This window comes from Enoplosus armatus, chromosome 11 (assembly GCF_043641665.1).
Source record: "Enoplosus armatus isolate fEnoArm2 chromosome 11, fEnoArm2.hap1, whole genome shotgun sequence".
In the NCBI taxonomy this organism is placed as follows: domain Eukaryota; kingdom Metazoa; phylum Chordata; class Actinopteri; order Centrarchiformes; family Enoplosidae; genus Enoplosus; species Enoplosus armatus.
In genome coordinates, this window is record NC_092190.1 from 17,443,841 (window position 1) to 17,463,166 (window position 19,326).

General features: G+C 38.0%; 4 protein-coding genes across 4 annotated transcripts; all 4 read left to right on the top strand.

Annotated features, from left to right (window-relative positions):
• The first annotated feature begins 2,691 nt into the window (after nucleotides 1-2,691).
• LOC139292670 (olfactory receptor 52D1-like) lies at nucleotides 2,692-4,091 on the top strand. The gene is made up of 2 exons (XM_070915032.1): nucleotides 2,692-3,583; nucleotides 4,045-4,091. Exons 1-2 carry the CDS (start codon nucleotides 2,692-2,694, stop codon nucleotides 4,089-4,091), a joined length of 939 nt encoding a protein of 312 aa, XP_070771133.1.
• Nucleotides 4,092-6,358: 2,267 nt separating this feature from the next.
• Nucleotides 6,359-7,300, top strand: LOC139292347 (olfactory receptor 52D1-like). The gene has a single exon (XM_070914666.1). The coding sequence runs from the start codon at nucleotides 6,359-6,361 to the stop codon at nucleotides 7,298-7,300; it is 942 nt and encodes a 313-aa protein (XP_070770767.1).
• A 2,355-nt stretch (nucleotides 7,301-9,655) lies between these two features.
• On the top strand, nucleotides 9,656-10,579 carry LOC139292672 (olfactory receptor 4E1-like). Its single transcript, XM_070915033.1, has one exon. It carries the CDS (start codon nucleotides 9,656-9,658, stop codon nucleotides 10,577-10,579), a length of 924 nt encoding a protein of 307 aa, XP_070771134.1.
• Nucleotides 10,580-13,165: 2,586 nt separating this feature from the next.
• Nucleotides 13,166-14,113, top strand: LOC139292396 (olfactory receptor 4E1-like). The gene has a single exon (XM_070914726.1). It carries the CDS (start codon nucleotides 13,166-13,168, stop codon nucleotides 14,111-14,113), a length of 948 nt encoding a protein of 315 aa, XP_070770827.1.
• The last annotated feature ends 5,213 nt before the right edge of the window (nucleotides 14,114-19,326 follow it).

The following is a 19,326-nucleotide window of genomic DNA, read 5'->3' on the forward strand; positions in this document are numbered from 1 at the left end:
GTTTCGAATGAAATACAAAATACAATGTTCCTGTGTTGGGTAATATAATATAATATAATATAATATAATGTGAAAGAACAGATAGTTAATGGAATGAAACTGTATACCTCATATAGTACCTATCACATATCAATACCTTGTAACTAAGCAGACATTTGTTGCCATGGTCATACTTATTTTTTACCGAAATGATTGGTTGCTATAAGCTATGAAAATAATACTGAAGTTGTAAGAAATTGGGATTATCCTTTAAAGGTGTACTCAAGCTATTTTTTATTGCACTTCCATACATTTGGTGGACTTCTGAGAGCCAGATTAAAAAGTGAATGTTCAAAGCAGCAGAGGCAGAGATATCCTGACTTTTGGATCCTACACTTCCCATAATGCCATGTGATAGCATCTTTCGTTGAACCCTCCCTGCCTTGTAAATGTCTTTCAGACTCAACCCCCCCAGTTTGTGTAGTATCCATTTTTTACACAATGTCTACAGTAGTACACCACATGACAAGTAAGCTGAACTCGATGTGTAAAATCAGTGAACTGCCCCTTTAGGTAATGTACAAAAAAGATACTGTAGATAGATACTACAGATAATAGCAAATATACAGTATATACTGTACATATCTTTCATAATTACACTGTAGCAAAGGAGTGACTCTGTTCACCAGACTCAATTGTCTTCATAAAGTACTTTCATTAAAGTGTTTATGAGACAAACAAACACTTTAAAGAAAGTTTAACTTGGCCTAACAGTGGCCATCAACAAACACATTTCCTCTGAGACAACCTAGATGTGTTTAGTCCCTTCACATGATATCATCAGATAATAAACATTCGCTGATGTAACTCCCTAGTCTGATGCAATGTCACCAAGAAATGCAGAGTAAACATGATGATTAAGCCTCAGGGTCATTAGTCCACTACATCTCTGTATCCCCAGGACATCAATCTATGGTTGATGTTATGCTCTGGGACCAGCGGTCTCCATCCACAAACATGTAACTGTGTGCAAAATCCCAATGCTACACCCGCTTTGAATGCTCTCACTCGACTGAATGGGCATTATCAGTGTTGCCAATGTTAGATACTGGATGAAAAAGGCCCAAAAAAAACCAAAATGCAGATTTGGCATTACATATCTGGTATGTACATTTAGAGTTTCCAAACACTTCATATTTGGATAAAACCAGCCGGTTGCCCTTCTGTGGGCCCTTGGCTATATGCACAATAATCCTCTTTGTTAAAATGTAAGCCCCTGAAGTTTGCTCACCAAAAGTCAGAAATATCCGAAGTATTAGTAAAAGCTCAGAAAACATGTTTTCAGTGTGAACAACAGGCTGTAGCTGCACCTGGTCAGCTTAGAAAGTCAGATGAGCCACAGCAAAACCTGGATCAACTTGTTTGTTGATTGTGCTGATTAAGATAATCAGGAAGCATGGATGCTAAATGCAGCTTCTCAGTGTTTGGTTCTGCTACTGGCCGACTGTTTCCCAAAGATATAAGAGACCTCGTAGGTTTATATTCTTCAAGCAGGTCATAAACATATTTTGGCCCCAGGCTGTCACAAGATGAAGGATGGTTTGTAGTTAGCTGTGAGACACCAGTGGAAGGTAAAAATATGTCCCCTTGAATTATCTGTGCTATCTGTCCACAATATCTACCTGTATCTGAGGACTTCCTGTCTCCTTACAGGATTACCAGTATTGCTCTGCCTGTATTTTGTGATACTGCCTTGAGTGGATCATATTATCAAAAGTTGGGTAAGCCTTCCAATGGAAGCCCAGTATTCATGTTAAATGATGTTTTTTGACCTATAATTAGGCCCTGCAGTGGGTAGCAGGCTGGCAGGCGACGCCGTTCTTTAGCCCTCACCTAACGTACCTTTACTCTGCCTGCAACTCCTACTCTCACCCAAGCAAAGAGCAGATACTTGGCAGCTTGACCCGGCCTTATATCTACATTGTATATACTCAGGTTAACCTACTGGCTTGATAGGCAGTTTCATCTCAGTGCCATAGCCCGCTCAGTTGTCGGGCCACCAACACTGTTTATCCAGCTCCACTAGTCTTATAAATAGCCACAAATTAGCAAACTCTCTGCTATCATAAACCTTTCCTCGTATGGATTATGTCCTTTGACCTGTCTAAGGAATAGGAATGTTTCTAGTGACACGTTTGTTTTCATCCTGTTTCTCTGCTATTATTTCTATCATCAAATTAACAAAAACTGTATATATTCTGTTCTTCCATCCTTCCTGAAGTATGAGCCTTTTAATATATTTTTCGATTTGTAAGCTATATAACTTTTTTGTGAATTATATAATTATATATGTGTTGATGCACATTGTCTACTCGAATATTGGATTTTTGATGATATTTGAGAGTTTAAAATTGATTTAGCTGCTATTTTGAGTGAAAAAACGATCAGCTTCTGAGATATTGCACGTGACATATGACTAAACATGGACAAGAATAAGATTATTTCCACTGGGTAATTCAACTCTGGAGCTCTGGTAAATTCTGACAGCTGATTGGACTGTGATAATGTTCAACAAAGAATAAAAGCAGTTGTTTGTCGGACCAGCGGTGGATTATTTGAATCATTGTGTTTAATGTTTTTAATACAACTGAGGTTAATACAATCAAGGGCATGACAGAGATAACTATCCCGAGGCAAACAAATAGGTAAACGATGATCAATGCAACCGTTTTAAGTGCCTTTTCTTTATCTGGATTAAATGACACAACAGAAAAGCACAGAGTCCTTCTTTTCTCTGTCACCTTATTGTGTTACAGTGTGATTTTGCTTGTAAATTGTGCTCTTATTGTTACTATCATATTGGAGGAAAAACTTCATGAACCCATGTACATCTTCCTGTGTAATTTGTGCCTTAATAGTCTTTATGGGACAGCAGCCTTTTACCCCAAATTCCTTTTTGATCTATTGTCTGACACTCATGTCATTTCTTATGCTGGCTGCCTGTTGCAGATCTTTGTTATATACTCCTATGTAGCAACTGATTTTTCTATTCTAACCCTGATGGCCTACGACCGATATGTGGCTATATGTCGACCACTGGAGTATCACTCTGTCATGACTAAAGATAAGGTTGGTTTGTTGGTGTGTTTCTCCAGACTTGTGCCTTTCCTCTCTCTGACTATTTTGGTGATAATGACCTCTAAACTGGAGTTATGTGGCTCCCACATAGAAAAGCTTTATTGTGAGAACTGGTCAATCGTTAAACTGTCCTGCAATTCAATAACAACAAATAATATTGTTGGATTTATCATCATATTTTTCTATTTTGGGCACGACCTTTTCATTGTGTGTTCATATGTGCAGTTGGTGAAATCAGCTTTAAAGTCAAAAGAGAGCAGGAGGAAGTTTATGCAGACATGTGTGCCACATTTATTATGTTTGCTTAATGTCACAGTTGCTCTGCTTTTTGACCTCATGTATGCTAGATATGGATCGAGCTCTGTACCACAGAGTGTAAAGAACTTCATGGCCATACAATTTCTCATCATTCCACCTTTTCTCAACCCTATTATTTACGGACTCAAACTGAGTCAAGTTCGCAGCAGTTTTTTAAGTTTGTGTACAGACAACAAACAGGTTAAAGGATTAGGCTGATACATTGTGAAATTGTGTTTTCTATCATCAGGTTCCCATAACATAAAATGGGAAAGTGATTTTCGGACATGTGGCCTGACCTTTCAAAGTATATCCAACGACCTCCCTTTCTGTTTCTGCTTAAAGAATTTGGTTGATGGACAGAAAAAAACACACTGGTATCAGGAATGAACTCTGAGGTGTGCTTTATGAGAATTTTTCACATCATAGTTCTTTGAACATTTCATGATACCTTTTGTAAATGACTAATCAGAAAACAACAACACAGTGTCAAAGGATACACAGGCTGAAGCAGATTCCACATGTATAATAGCTTTAGGAACTGAAGGGGTTAAGTATTGATACATATTGTGTGTTGTCAATTACACTTGAAGTTTTTCTTCATCAGTTTTCATTGACTCTGTTTCAGAGAGGTGTTGATTAAACTTTGTGGTCATTCTGGAAGCTGTATTGTGTGATGCTGTTGATTTGTATTATTGAAAGGTGTGTCTAATATTTGTTCACACCCATTGGCTGGTATACTCAGGAATGAAAGAATTCATACAATTGTGATGTATTTTTGCATCATATTTATTTTTGTTATATGTATTTGTTATCATATTTAACAGAAAATACAGGTGCACGTATAAGACTATTTCCTTTTCAGTTCGCCTGATTTAGTTTAAAAATTAAACAAAAAATACAAACTATGAAGTTACACCACTTTTAAATCACATTTCACACAGCTCCCTCAATTCATTTTCATGTAATCGCCACAAAGAGACAAAATATATTTGATTAAAGTTCATCTTTGGTGAACAAACACAAATTTGTGTCACTGACCAACTGCAAAACTTTGTAACAATGCCGACCTTTGAGTCCATAATGGAGGAAGCTATCGTATTAGAGGTGCCTTCCAATATTATGTAACCTTACTCTGCTGGAGCATAGACTGTATATAAAGATGGACGATGCGTCTCCACTTCCTGCCACTGTACAAAAATCAAGCCAAAATATCCCGGATACTGTCGCTGCCATCTTGCCTTGGGGGCGTCATGTGGAGTATAAACTGGTCCACCAGGCAAAGCAAGGATAGGCTTTCTTATTATAGCATCTTTAAAACACGGGCGATTCACAGTGTTTTACCAAGGGTAAAGAAGTTCATTAATATGTTTATAAGCACAATAAGGATGAAAATAAAACCAACTAAAGTAATCAACACAAGAAGCCCAGTTTGAGTCCAATCAAAGTGTATGTGATTATAAGTTTCCCCAAATCAAATAAAAGTAGAGTGTAGTAGAGATAATCAATCAATCAAAGGCACCGGAAAACAGAACATTTTTAAGCATGGAAGCAGCGTTTGGTTCTGCTACTAGCTGACTTCTTCCCAAAGATATGAGAGACTTTGTAGGTCTTTATTCTTCAAGCAGATCATCATTTTGGCCCCCAGGCTGTCACGAAATGCAGGATGGTTTGTAATATGGCCGCCTCCCACAGTCTAATTTGTCCTGCCGCAGTTTCACAATGAACCGAAAATATTTTTTACACTTCCTCACTCATCTGTTCTCCATTCCCTCATTAGCTCCCTAGTGTATTTACCGGTCCACTTCCACAAGCTTTCTGCCAGATTGTCTTTGCGCTTGGTGCCATAGCTTTCCAGTGCTCACATTATTGTCCGTCGTTTTTGATCCTGTTCTAGTTTTTGACTTTGCCTGTGTATTTAGGATTCTGCCTCAGCCTGACCCCCCTGTTTGACTGCCTGGCTTTTGTATCCTTGTACCTTTTTTCTAAGTAAGGTCTCCTTATTTTGTTCATCTGTCTCCTGAGTCGTGCTCTTGGGTTCTTTGTCTTTGATTGGTGACACAAATAACCACAAAGTAAGTCTCTGCTGTCATAAACTTTTCTACGCATGAATCAGGTTCTTTGACCTGTCTAAAGAATAGGAACCTTTCTAGTGCTGTGGTATGGCTATGGGCACATTGTTTGGAAATTCAAAGATTGGAAAGAGGCCTCCATGCAGCACGCTTGTTGTTGTGGATGACACATTCGTTTTCTTTGTGCTTCTCTGCTATTGTTACTATAATTAAATTAATAAAAACTGTATATACTCTGTTCATTCATCCTCCCTGAAGTATGAGCCTTTTAATATATTTTTTCATTTTTAAACTGAATAACTTTTTGTAAATTACACATTCAGATGGTTGTTGATGCACATTTTCTACTGAAATACTGGATTTTTGACGATATTTGAGAGTTTAAAAACTATCAATATCAGCTGATGTTATTATTATTTTTGTACATAAACACATGATGCAACAGGACATTTTCTAGTTGAAAAATACACTCTTAAGTACTGTGTCTACATTACGTCAAACTAATTTTTGGCATGATACCAATATATCTGTGATGAGCTACTATCAGCTAATATATCGGGGCAGAATAGGGTTGATTTAGCTGCTATTTTGAGTGAAAATACGATCAGCTTCTGAGATATTGCACGTGACATATGACTAAACATGGACAAGAATAAGATTATTTCCATTGGGTAATTCAACTCTGGAGCTCTGGTAAATTCTGACAGCTGATTGGACTGTGACAATGTTCAACAAAGAATAAAAGCAGTTGTTTGTCGGACCAGTGGTGAATTATTTGAATCATTGTGTTTAATGTTTTTAATACAACTGAGGTTAATACAATCAAGGGCATGACAGAGATAACTATCCCGAGGCAAACAAATAGGTAAACGATGATCAATGCAACCGTTTTAAGTGCCTTTTCTTTATCTGGATTAAATGACACAACAGCAAAGCACAGAGTCCTTCTTTTCTCTGTCACCTTATTGTGTTACAGTGTGATTTTGCTTGTAAATTGTGCTCTTATTGTTACTATCATATTGGAGGAAAAACTTCATGAACCCATGTACATCTTCCTGTGTAGTTTGTGCCTTAATAGTCTTTATGGGACAGCAGCCTTTTACCCCAAATTCCTTTTTGATCTATTGTCTGACACTCATGTCATTTCTTATGCTGGCTGCCTGTTGCAGATCTTTGTTATATACTCCTATGTAGCAACTGATTTTTCTATTCTAACCCTGATGGCCTACGACCGATATGTGGCTATATGTCGACCACTGGAGTATCACTCTGTCATGACTAAAGATAAGGTTGGTTTGTTGGTGTGTTTCTCCAGACTTGTGCCTTTCCTCATTCAGACTATTGTGATGATAATGACCTCTAAACTGGAGTTATGTGGCTCCCACATAGAAAAGCTTTATTGTGACAACTGGTCAATCGTTAAACTGTCCTGCAATTCAATAACAACAAATAATATTGTTGGATTTATCATCATATTTTTCTATTTTGGGCACAACCTTTTCATTGTGTGTTCATATGTGCAGTTGGTGAAATCAGCTTTAAAGTCAAAAGAGAGCAGGAGGAAGTTTATGCAGACATGTGTGCCACATTTATTATGTTTGCTTAATGTCACAGTTGCTCTGCTTTTTGACCTCATGTATGCTAGATATGGATCGAGCTCTGTACTACAGAGTGTAAAGAACTTCATGGCCATACAATTTCTAATCATTCCACCTATTCTCAACCCTATTATTTACGGACTCAAACTGAGTCAAGTTCGCAGCAGTTTTTTAAGTTTGTGTACAGACAACAAACAGGTTAAAGGATTAGGCTGATACATTGTGAAATCATGTTTTCAGATCATCAGGTGTTGTTTAAACTTTGTGGTCAGCCTGGAGGCTGTGGAGGCTGTATTTTGTGATGTTGTTGATTTGTATTATAGGTGTTTCTAATATTTATTCACACCCATTGACTGGTATACTTAGTAATGGAACAATGTATACAATTGTGATGTATTTCTACAGTTGTATTTAACTAAAAATACTGGTGCACGTGTAATGCTGTTCTCTTTTTAAGGTCAACTGATTTAATATTCATTCTATACGTACATATGTCTAAAAATCCTTTTTTAAAGTTACACCACTTTTAAATCAGATTTCACACTGCTCCCTCTGGAGTCACAAAAGGCTTCATATAACTTATAACTATATAACTTTTTTCAAATATACAGTTGAAGGAGGTGTAGCACTGAATAAAAGAGAAGGTCAGGGACACGGGACGGAAATTAACATTGGGGGTGCTACAAGACACTCACTGTATATAATGATTTCCTACTAAATGCTGTGCAACTTTTATAGTTTCAAACTTCTCCAAAATATTAAAACCCCATGACAATATCGTAGAACAAAGTTGTAATAATATTAAATATGTCCTCATAGGAGTTATAATTATTGACAAATACTGTACATTAATAAACACTCAAAATATTCTTAAATCTGTTTACAACAACATTATTGTGTGTTATTAAACTATTCATTAGATGTTTGTATACTGCTTATAAATGCTAAAAAGGGGGGACTTAAAGCCCACTCTCAATCATAGCTCAACCAAAAATAACTTTACAATAGAAACAACAAAAGACTTTACGAGATGTGGCCTTGTGGCTATGTATGTGACCATGCGGGGGGTGTGTGGGCAAGGGGGACACCGACTGACCACCGCACAGTGTAGCATGGATAGCCACGGTGCTGGAAGAGATAACCAGCCTTGAGCAGCTATGTCAGGTTCTTGGTGTCTCTGCTGGACAGACAGGGAGGCCGGTGGAGCCGGTGGAGCACATTTATGTCCCTTTGCGAGAGTTCCTGTGTGGGTATCTGTGTTGTAGCTCGGTTATATATAACACAAAATGAATACCATAGAAAATTAAATATACAAAATCAATGTTAATATTATTCAAACTTTTCACAGATGTAACAAAAATTGTTCCATATAGGAATATATCCCAGAAACCGTTAGTGTATGATTTTCAAATGGTTAGCGTAACAGTTGTTTTGACATTTAAAATGAAACTGTTAAAGTAAATTAAGGTAATTTTACATTTCATCCAAATACAAGTATCAAGCCAACATCTACAAATGCTTGTGGACAAACAACACTATGTCAAAGTTGTTAACAAACTATAACTACCTTTACACCTGGAAATAAACACAAATACTTGGTAGGGTGAGGAGCCCTTGCCAAATTGGTGCTCTAAGCAGAATTATGTTATGGGGCTGTGGCTGAGGCAGCTGGCAGCTAATAAGCATCTTTATTAGAACAAGAATGCAATTTCGGCAAAGATATATGTGATTATATTGGTGAATATAGGTAAAAAAAACTGGAAAAATGCAATGCTGAGGTCAATGACCTCTCAAAGTCAACAGAGGTCAGATAGAAATTGCCTCCACGTCTGAGACAAAACCTTAGGGTATGAAGATTATATGCTGAAACTTTCATGCTTTATTCATAAAATGCACAATTGGTTTGCCAATCTGCCCCACTATAAAGGGATGCTTACATCTGTAGTCTCTTATCAACATTTGCCATCAAAATAGAAAATACTGAACATTTTTGGCTACTTCTGCTTGCTTTTTTTTTCGTTTTAAACCTTTGAACTGCTCGCCAATAGCACACCTGTAATAGAGAGGAGGGAGTCTCGTCTAAGACCCAGCCTTAAATTCTCAACTCACTCAAACAAGTGCATGTTAATCACATTAACATTTTTGTGTTTTGATAATTACATTAAATGAATAAATGAATAATCCATCCAATACACTTATATTTTCACTGTCTGGCTTAAGTACAACAGTCAACTACAGAGTCATAATCTCTGTAGTTGACTACAGAGATGTAGAAATATAATTAGAAGTAAACCTGCCTTGTTTTTTGTTTGTCTATTTGCTTGCTTATTTTTTTTTCCTCTGAGCTGCCAGCCAATGACGCACCTGCAGTAGAGACGGAATTCCCTTTAACATCCAATCATACATTTCCAACACTAACACTGCAACACTAAAACGTTTGGACATGTAATGGCCAGCATACACAAGACATATTCCTGGCTATCAGTGAACACTTGGACCTTTTTACAGCATGATGTCTTCTAGATACTGTTTATAACTTTGACAGTTTTGCTTTTGGAGGATTAATGCAAAATGAATGATACATCAACTATACTTCTGTTTTCACTGTCTGGCTTCAGTGCCACAGTCAACTACAAAATCACACTTTTCTCTCTTACTTTACTATGTTATTGTATAATTGTGGTGGTAAATGTGTCTCTCATTTTAACCATAATACTGGATGAAAACCTACACGAACCCATGTACATTTTTCTGTGCAGCTTGTGCTTCAATGGACTTTATGGGACTGCAGGCTTTTACCCTAAATTTGCTTTCGATCTTCTGTCTGATGTTCATGTAATATCATATGTGGGATGCTTTTTGCAAGCCTTTGTTATATACTCCTATGCAAAAGTTGACTACTCCATTCTAGTTCTAATGGCCTATGACAGATATGTGGCCATATGTCGACCACTGGAGTATCACTCTGTAATGTCTGTGCGAAGGACTGCTGTGCTAGTGTGTTTGTCCTGGTTTGTACCTCTCTGCTGTGACATTACGGTTAAAACTTTGACATCCAGACTAACATTATGTGGCTCCCACATAGATAAACTCTACTGTGAAAACTGGTCAATTGTTAAACTTGCTTGTAGTTCAACAAACGCAAACAACATAGTTGGATTGATCGTCATCTCTTTTTATTTTGGGCATGCCCTCTTCATTGCATGTTCATATGTGCTGCTGGTAAAGTCAGCCTTAAAATCCAGAGAGGGCAGGAAAAAGTTTACACAAACATGTGTGCCACATTTGTTATGTCTGCTTAATATCACTGCTGCGTTGCTTTTTGACGTTATGTACTCGAGGTATGGATCAGCATCTGTGCCTCAGAATTTAAGGAACTTCATGGCCATACAATTTCTCATAATTCCACCTATTCTCAACCCTATTATTTATGGACTCATCCTGACCAAAATTCGAAGTAGAATGATATATTTGTGTATGAAGCTATTGTCATGAAAACAACCTCTAAAATGGAATTGTATTGGAATCAGTGTAGTGGTTTCTTTTGTGTGCTCTGTAGCATATAGCTGAATGGAAGAGGAAGTGAGCTAATACTAGATATTCAGAATAACATGAAGTAGTGTTCAGGAAGTTCCTTTTTTCCCTCATGGAGTCAGAGTGAGTATCACAGTGTAATCCTCTTAATCCTTTGCATTAAAGTCCACAAAACAACTTCATCCTTCTTCAAAATGACATATTTTCCTGCATTAAATCCTGCCAAACACAACAAACGGTCTGTTCCTTGGAGGATGCGATGCCGAAGAATATAATGTTAGCTAGCTGTATAGCTAAGAGATACGTTGCCTTCAACAACTTTTAGTGAGGACAGCGTAGGAACTATGGGTTGCCCATCTATAGCTTTTCCACAATTCCATTGTTGGATTTATAATTATATTTGTATAATTTGGGCATTACCCTTTTATTGTGTGTCCATATGTGCAGTTCTTAAAATAACAGCTTTAAAGTCAAGAGAGGGGACCAGGAGGTATACGCAGACAGGTGTGTCACAGTTGCTTTGCTTTCTGACCTTATGTAGATATGGATCAAGCTGTCTCTATATCACAGAGTGCAAGGAACTCCATGGCCATACAATTTCTCATGATTCTACCTATTCACGACTCTATTATTTAAGGGGTAAACTGACAAAAGTTCAAGAAAGCATTTTAAGTTTCAGTGTGGATAACAAACAAGATAAAGGTTTAGTCAGAGATAAAAGTGTAGTGTTTTCAGATCAGCTCATCAACAGAAAAAAACGTTCATCAAATCAAAGCAGGGAGCTGAGTTGTGGCATGGAGGCATTTCATTTCATATTTCAATTCATACTACAAACATTAGACATGACATAAATGAGTGTAAAGTAATTTAAGCTTACAGTAAGCCCTACCAGGTCAATTCTAAGTAGTGCCTATTGGAATATTGTAAAATATTATGCATGGTTTGAAATCATAAACTAACTAAAATCTTTTCTGTGTGTGTTATAATGTTTCAATAGCTTTAGATAGCTTTCACCCGCATACTGCTTACATACAGTATTTAATGCAGTCCTACTGATTTATATAATGCACCTCCTGTTACTTTTCCTGCCACCTAAAAAAATGAAATACTCATTTGACTGTGTGGGAGACACATTTCCTTATTTCTAAGACAATGGACTGAATGTTTCTCCTTAAGGCGTCTGTCCAGGAGCTCATCAGGTAAACATGATTTGTTGGTTGGTGCTGGTGGTTCTCTGTGGTGAACTTAAGTTTTACAGATAGAGTTATGTTAGCTTTGTGATATCTTCACTTGATATGGCTGGTACAAGTTCAACCCACGCAGCTCATAGTTGCTAAGTAGTTCAACCCAACTCTTCCACCAATGTTGCCCACGTCATTGCCACTCCTTCCAGCACATACCACCATGCCACACCATCGTAAAAAGTGACAAACAATCCCATAGACGCCCATTTCATTTATATCTCAGCCATTGTGTTGTACATTCAAAGTTACATATGCTCAGCTGTACATTGCTCAATGCTCAGCTTTATGTATACAGTTTGAGTTATGATGGGTTATAAAATACATTAAAGGATAATGCTGGTGATAACTGTATTTTTCCTATTGTCAACAAATCCAACGTCTGTGTTTAAAGCATGACATAGCATATTCCTCTGTGCCATAGAGCTCTATTGTTGACCAAAAACTATTGAAAACACATCAAGGAGCCACACCATTGCACTGAGTGACATGTTCTTTCATTACCATGAACATGGGCACTGTTGTTTATTCTGAGTAAATCTCATACTCTCTAGAGAACCAAATGTATTAATCAGTGACTGAAAATAGTCCCCAAGAAATACACAATTTTCTCTTGTTTGAGTAACGTTTGTTAAACACTACACTGCCCAGCTGTTTTCTTCAGTAGGAGTGAGTGGGCTTTGGGCCACAGATAGACTGGGGTTGTTGGAAAGTACTGACAGACAGATTCACCCATATTTGTTTTTGGTCTTTACATTGAATTTGTTGAAAAGGGTGTCCTTATTCTTTAAATTCCAAAAAGGCCCATTCATTCCCGTTACAACGTGTACATCAAGTGTCTGGTGTATTTTGATGGTAAACAGTGTTTTCATACATACTGAGAACGCTTCTAATAAAATATCTAGAGAGGGAGCTTCTCAACTTGTGCAGACAAAAAGCAGGAACTTTACATGTTAACATTTCTGTGTATGCATTGTTCAGTGTTATGCTTCTAAGTCATTCATAGGGTTTCCATCACCATTCGCCTGTATATAAAATAACTTAAAATAACTTTTTTTTTTTTTTTTTTTTACCTCTGAGCTGCCAGCCAATGACGCACCTGCAGTAGAGACGGAGTTCCCTTTAACATCCAATCATACATTTCCAACACTAACACTGCAACACTAAAACGTTTGGACATGTAATGGCCAGCATACACAAGACATATTCCTGGCTATCAATGAACACTTGGACCTTTTTACAGCATGATGTCTTCTAGATACTGTTTATAACTTTGACAGTTTTGCTTTTGGAGGATTAATGCAAAATGAATCATACATCAACTATACTTCTGTTTTCACTGTCTGGCTTCAGTGCCACAGTCAACTACAAAGTGACACTTTTCTCTCTTACTTTACTATGTTATTGTATAATTGTGGTGGTAAATGTGTCTCTCATTTTAACCATAATACTGGATGAAAACCTACACGAACCCATGTACATTTTTCTGTGCAGCTTGTGCTTCAATGGACTTTATGGGACTGCAGGCTTTTACCCTAAATTTGCTTTCGATCTTCTGTCTGATGTTCATGTAATATCATATGTGGGATGCCTTTTGCAAGTATTTGTTATATACTCCTATGCAAAAGTTGACTACTCCATTCTAGTTCTAATGGCCTATGACAGATATGTGGCCATATGTCGACCACTGGAGTATCACTCTGTAATGTCTGTGCGAAGGACTGCTGTGTTAGTGTGTTTGTCCTGGATTGTACCTCTCTGCTGTGAGATTGTTGTTGGAACTCTGACATCCAGACTAACATTATGTGGCTCCCACATAGATAAACTCTACTGTGAAAACTGGTCAATTGTTAAACTTGCTTGTAGTTCAACAAACGCAAACAACATAGTTGGATTGATCGTCATCTCTTTTTATTTTGGGCATGCCCTCTTCATTGCATGTTCATATGTGCTGCTGGTAAAGTCAGCCTTAAAATCCAGAGAGGGCAGGAAAAAGTTTACACAAACATGTGTGCCACATTTGTTATGTCTGCTTAATATCACTGCTGCGTTGCTTTTTGACGTTATGTACTCGAGGTATGGATCAGCATCTGTGCCTCAGAATTTAAGGAACTTCATGGCCATACAATTTCTCATAATTCCACCTATTCTCAACCCTATTATTTATGGACTCATCCTGACCAAAATTCGAAGTAGAATGATGTTTTTGTGTATGTTTGCAGGTCAAATATTTAAATTAAGAGTCAAGGTTTGATATATGTAACCACACCAAAATCACTGTATTTGACTCATCACAGGGTTGGTTTGTTAGCATCATTCTCCCGTTGTGCCTTTTCTCTGTCAGGCTTTTGTAATGTTAATGACCACATGCTTTTACTTTTTCACAACCCATTAACAATAATATTGTTGGATTTATTATTATATCTATTATTTTGAGTATGACTGTTTCATTTTGTGTTTGTATGTGTAACTGGTAAAATCAGCTTTCACGATAATATTGTTGGATTTATTATTATAATTTTCAAATCTGGGCAAGACCTTTTCATCGTGTGTTCATATGTGCAGTTGATAAAATCAGCTCTAAAGTCAAGAGAGGGGAGGAGGAGACTTACGCAGGCATGTGTGCCACATTTATTATGGTGTTTAATGTCACAGAGATATGACTAGATATGGATCAATGTTTATCTGCCTAGTCTAAAGAACTTCATGGCCATACAGTTTCTCATGATTCCACATATTAGTTGTTATTAGTTGATTCGTTTTTCTTCACGCACTGTTGTAAGTCGTGGGGGAGTGAAGCTTACCCCGTGAGAGACAGGTTGACAGGTTGACAGTCTCTCACAGAATTAACACACATATAGAAAGACAAACATAGTCACGCCTCTGGGCAATGTTTCAACTTCACCTAACCTTTATGTCTTTGGGCTGTGTATGAAAAGTAATATTTAAACTCAAAGCACCAGCCACATGATGGAAATAATGTACTGAACAATAAGTGTCAATGTGAACCTGGATTACAGTAACACCACATATATGAAAACATCGAATGCATAAAGTATGTCAAAAGGTATAAAAGTATATGTCAAAAAAAGCACTATGATGGTTGAGGTGGCAGTAGATTAAATCAGTGTAACAACCATTTTTCATGTCGAAAAACTTGACTAAAACTAAATCAAAATTAAGATTTGATAACCAGATCTATGACGAAATGTACGAAATGTATGACATTTTTCGTCAACAAATAAAAACTGAGACGTACAAAAAGACAACTGAACTAATTAGCGTACTGCTGTGATGCTAAGTCTTATTCGACAAACTGCATGCAGCCCCTAAATAACAGATGGATGAATAACTTTTATTATCGTCATGATATTTTGAACATATTAAGTACAGAAGAAATGGCTTTTGCCCACGTAGACCAGTGGACATTATATGTTTATCATTTTGTTAATCTGGTGGTCAACAAGATATTCTGTCATTAATTAAAATTTCCTTTACAGACTTTAATAATGTTTAGTCATGTTGCTTCTTTTGCAAAACACGTGGGATGGACACAATAACTGAAACACCTTACAGTATAATGCAACCCAACCACCTACTGTGGCCTACAATTGAGACAATACCTCTCTGACACAGGGTCACCAGATATTACACATTATTAAACATCAGAGCTTTTGCACTGGATTGCATGGTATTGTACAGGATTTGCTGTTATTGTGTCTTCCCACTGTGTATGTGTGTCTTACAAGGAATGAGGGAAAGTGGGGAGAAAAATTCAACTACACTGTCATATTTGTTACATTAGATCAGATCAGGCCGTCGTAGAAACTGAAGTAAAGGCTGTTCTCCCTGGGAACTTTCATCTGTCTGTTATTTTGTGAACTTTTGGTTTGAAAGGTCATAATGTGGCATTGAAGTAAATTGAAGTAAATGCATCAAAACTGATATTGTTTTGATCTGTGTGTGTACCCTATGTCTCAGAGGAATGAATGGACAGCCATTTACAATCACAGTGATGTAATTACCAATCTCCAGACAGACTTGCATATCTTTACCATAGCTGATGAAAGGCTGCTGTAATGTGTATCATTACTGTGACCTCCCTGGTGCGCCTCAGTGGAAAACAATAGGCCTCAGGGAACATGGCTAGCTACAGCCAGTTAATTAGGATCCAATGGTCTATGTATGCCTCGTGGGATGGTCTGATAAACAGATGCTTTGATGCTTTGTATAATTACAGAAAGGACAATCTAAATCATTCAGAATGTCATGTTTTACGGTCGAACAGTGACTTTACCTGTTGACACCAAAAGCTGTCAAAGAGCTTCACTTCAATAATGAATACCTCAGAGGGGATGCTGTAGCTGTTGTTCTTAAGGAGTTACATAGACTACATGCAGTATGGTAGAAGTGGTCAACAGGTCATTAACTCCACTCTCCTCTGAGAGCAATTAAGAAAACAACACCACTCTGGAGAGCCAGTCAGGCCACTAATTCACACAGAAATGCTCTCTAGCCAGTATACCTTCAGTCTTACCCACTGAAACCAGAAATAAATACATAAAACCAAACGTAAGTTCTTTGTTACTTGGATATAGTTCAGTATATTCAGCTGTTGAATTTTTATTCCTATTATGAGTCTTCACTGGTCTGGCTGGATGAGTGCAATCGCAAAACTCATTAAAAATCATTTGCAACAGAACTGTGTGTATAATGCAATCAGGACAATGCCACCATAAACTATGGCCTCAAAATGTCCACAGAGCTAATTCAACAACAACACTAATTCAATGTTAATATCAAGTATGAACAGGGCCAGAGAGAATCGACATTGTGGTATGGGAGGAGGGGGGCTCTGAGGTGGGCAGTTGTGGAGATGCCCAGGCCCCTGCTGTGGTGGGGGAGGTGGAGTGGGTGGGCTGGAGCTGGTGGATGGGGTTATGGTGTCAGGACTTGCCTATTGTCTTTCAAATCGACAGTAGAACTCAGTTCGTTGCCCAGGTGCAAGTCATGGGGGTATTGTGACCCAGCTCTTAGGTCACAATAAACAAGAGACTATGATTAAGTTTTAACAAAAGATATTTTACTAAACCAAATTGAACCAAATTAAGTAAATTAAAGTGGCAAGGACCATTAAAATGTGGGGTGTAGATTTCAGTAGAGTCAGTGATGGATGTGTGTGAGGGTGTTGTCAAGGAGCGAAACAAGGCCTAAGGATGAACTCAAAACAGCATAATAAACCAAACAAATGGGTGCCGGTAGGGAGAAAGGAGGGAGAGCTGCTGCCACAGCAGCAGCAGCAGGAATATAGACAGAGAGCGAGCTGCCCTACTGCCAAGATTAGCTAAGGTGGGAACACAATAGGGCCCTCAACTGTTCCAGGTTGCACAAAGCTTAAGGTGGGAACACAACAGGGCCCTCAGGTGTTCCAGGTTGCACAAAGCTTAAGGTGGGAACACAATAGGGCCCTCAGGTGTTCCAGGTTGCACAAAGCTTAAGGTGGGTACACAATAGGGCCCTCAGGTGTTCCAGGTTGCACTAATGATCTAATGATCCATCTGCTGAGTGAGCAGAGGGACAGGTGAGTCAGCAAACACAAAATGACAGCCCAGGATGCAACGATGGTGCCCTTGCGAAATAGTGTTTTGGTGGAACATTTGCACGTGGGGAGCCAAGCCCTGGCATTAAAATGGTTAAATCCCCACTAAAGAAAACGCCACATAAAACAGTAAACAATATATGTAGACTATGTGATTTTAAAACTTGTCTAGTTAAAAAAGACAAACATAACTTGATCATTGTTGACCTAGAGGTGAAGCCTACCTATACTTTAGCTCTGAAGCAGCTCACTGGACCCGTTAAAACCACAGATGATACAAATCTTTGTCAAAACTTGCCATTTTCAGTGTGTAGGCTGCTAGCTCAGAGGTTATTGATGATGTTGTTTCATGTAGCAACAGAGACATTGCAAACAGTAATTTTTGTAGTACTGGCATCGGCCTGTCCGAGAACAAAGCGTGAAAATCTCATGAGCTTGTGTTAACCACAGACCTTATTTCAGGCATCAAAAATGCATTCAAAAAACCCATTGACTTTGAGACGAGGGAAATGGAAGTGTAAAAAGAAAACTAATTTCCAGGTTTTAGGACTCATTCCTGCAGCACTCTATAGCCAACAAGGCCAAGAAACCACATCAACTCTTTCTTCGTGGTGGGGGAAGCATACTTCTCCACTGCCCAACCACTCTGCCAAGATACGTCACTGTCGTCTCTGCAAACTCACACTTGGCCAGATTGACAGTGAGGCACGCCTTGGACAGGGGGCATACCAAAGAACGAATGTTACTAGAGCATCATCATAAACCAATATGGCTGCACGCACTGCACCAGAGCTTGTTGTTGCTAATGAATAATTTATCTGTTTATCAATTAAATGTGGGGGCAAAAAGTTTAGAATAATTTCATCAATCTGTCCCTGAATGAAACGCTAAGGGCGCGTTGCTTAGTTCCAAAAATTCACAGGTGCACGACCTTGTGCCGCACAGCTTGTGGAGCCTCCACGCTTAATACAAAATACCTGATGACATAATTTTTCCAAATTCTCCAGAGGTAAAATATATGGTGACATCTACCAGGTTGGACAAGATAAAAGTCATTGAACACCTCATAGAAACCACAGTTGTGGTTTATCTGTGTATAGATCTCAAACTGTACTAAATAGGTTGACAGGTATAATTCTTTTTTTTCAAAATGATGCTGACAGGAGCCATACCCTAAAACAGGACACCAGCCATTTACAGGCTGCGTACTTTAACGAGCTCCTCCTAGAGATTTAATCCCATCGACTTCAAATTTGGGCAGTGCAATCTAAAGACCTTCGGGACGAAAAGTTATGTAAAGCTTGAGTTTTCATGGAACAATGTCGCCGTTTGGCGCGTTTCGCCATGAAACAGGGAGTTATAACTCGAATGTGAATTGTCTAATCAGCCCCAAAGTTCACATACCTGAAGGCTATGTGCCAATGTTGAGTCCTAGCGCCACCTACTGGCAACAGGAAATTAAATTTTTTTATACTTTGATGTACTATTCCTAGCAGGTTGACCAGATCCAGCTCAAAATTGTCCTTCATGACCCTTTATTGTGAAGCTTGTGAGTTTTTGTTAAATACTGTTTACGTGAAACTTTGTACACGTGACGAAATAATTTATATTTCACGAGTCTTGCTCATGGGTTTGTCAAAGTCACTCTATAGCGCCCTCTACAACATAGCCATATATATATATATATATATATATATATATATATATATATATATATACTATTTAATTTAATACAGGTAACTTTTATTTTGAAGCTCAGAGTTAAGTACAAGTCTCCTTGGGCTGACTCTTAAGCGACAACGGCAAGCAAGTACATCTTAAAAGGTTTTATGCTTGTCACAATGGACTTGTGGATGTTAAAAGGTCAA